The following is a 1,143-nucleotide window of genomic DNA, read 5'->3' on the forward strand; positions in this document are numbered from 1 at the left end:
GTGCTAAGGCTGGGGGGCCAGTAGGAGGCAGGCTGTAACNTCTTCCAACCACAGTTCTGTCTTCTCCTCTTGATCCCAACAATTAATATACTAAATTTTGGTCTAATTCAGCAATCCCTGTTTGCAGAAAATGAAAATGTATGTAAAAGTGGTTAAAAAAAAAGGCTTATTACAAAACTTTATCCCAGGAGTTGACAGTAATCTAAAATTATGTTGCTTCTTTTTTCAGGATGACAATGAACCACTGCTTGTTTTTGGCTGCTGGCTTTCTGCCTGTTTTGATTATAAGAAGATATGAGGTTGGCATGCTTCGTAATTATTTCCTAGAAAAAAATAAGCGCTAACTCTATAGTAAACCTCACTTTGTTACAGGCACTGTTGCTACGCCCATTACTCACTTAATTCTCATCATGGCCCTATTAGACAAATATTACTCTTAATCCTGTATTACAGAGAAAGGTTAAATCATGTAACCAAGGTCAGATAACTAGGAAGTGGCAGAGCCTGAAAGTAAACCTAAGAAGTTCAGCTACATGGGCCCATGCCTATATATTTCATTATAATCCCTCTGGATAATTCAAATAAGCTGAGAACATAAGGCAGGAAGTACTTCTTTATCACTTATACATATATTTACCATGACTCAATAGGGAAAAAAATACTATGTTGTTTAGTTTACCCAGAAAAGGTAAGTAATTCATCAATACCAAAATTGAGCTATCTGATTTGTGATTAGAACAAGATTTTAACACATCAGAATTGTATATTCATTTTATATTAAATGAAAGGTGTTAACAGCAAGGAGAGAAGTATGAGGAGCTATTAGCAATGGAATAAATATGAGGCCTGAATCTCACTAATTATTAAAAACAAGAACTGCAACAATCATAAAACAGAAACAAAACACTCAATAGTATAATAATGAATAAGCCCCTAATATTCTATACTCACCCAATATGTACCCCTAAATAACCTCAATGATATATAGAAAATATTACATTTTTAATGAACCCAAAATATTTTTATTATGAGCTGAAGTCAATAGCTTTGGTATAGAAAATGAGTGGTTTTTATATTTTTATATAGTAGAATGGAGAAGTCAAAGTAGAAAGCACTTAATATTGTAAATGAAATGAAATCCAC

The 1,143-nt window shown here is 33.0% G+C and overlaps 1 protein-coding gene across 1 annotated transcript in view; it reads left to right on the plus strand.

The window, feature by feature from the left end:
- Positions 1-230: 230 nt before the first annotated feature.
- Positions 231-1,143, plus strand: part of LOC109373889 (cysteine-rich secretory protein 1) — a 31,489-nt gene continuing 30,576 nt past the window's right edge. Inside the window, exon 1 of the mRNA XM_019628139.1 lies at positions 231-299. Coding sequence (XP_019483684.1) covers positions 231-299 — 69 coding nt within the window. The remainder of the gene's footprint in view (positions 300-1,143) is intronic.

This window comes from Hipposideros armiger, unplaced genomic scaffold, assembly GCF_001890085.2.
Source record: "Hipposideros armiger isolate ML-2016 unplaced genomic scaffold, ASM189008v1 scaffold_749, whole genome shotgun sequence".
Lineage (NCBI taxonomy): Eukaryota > Metazoa > Chordata > Mammalia > Chiroptera > Hipposideridae > Hipposideros > Hipposideros armiger.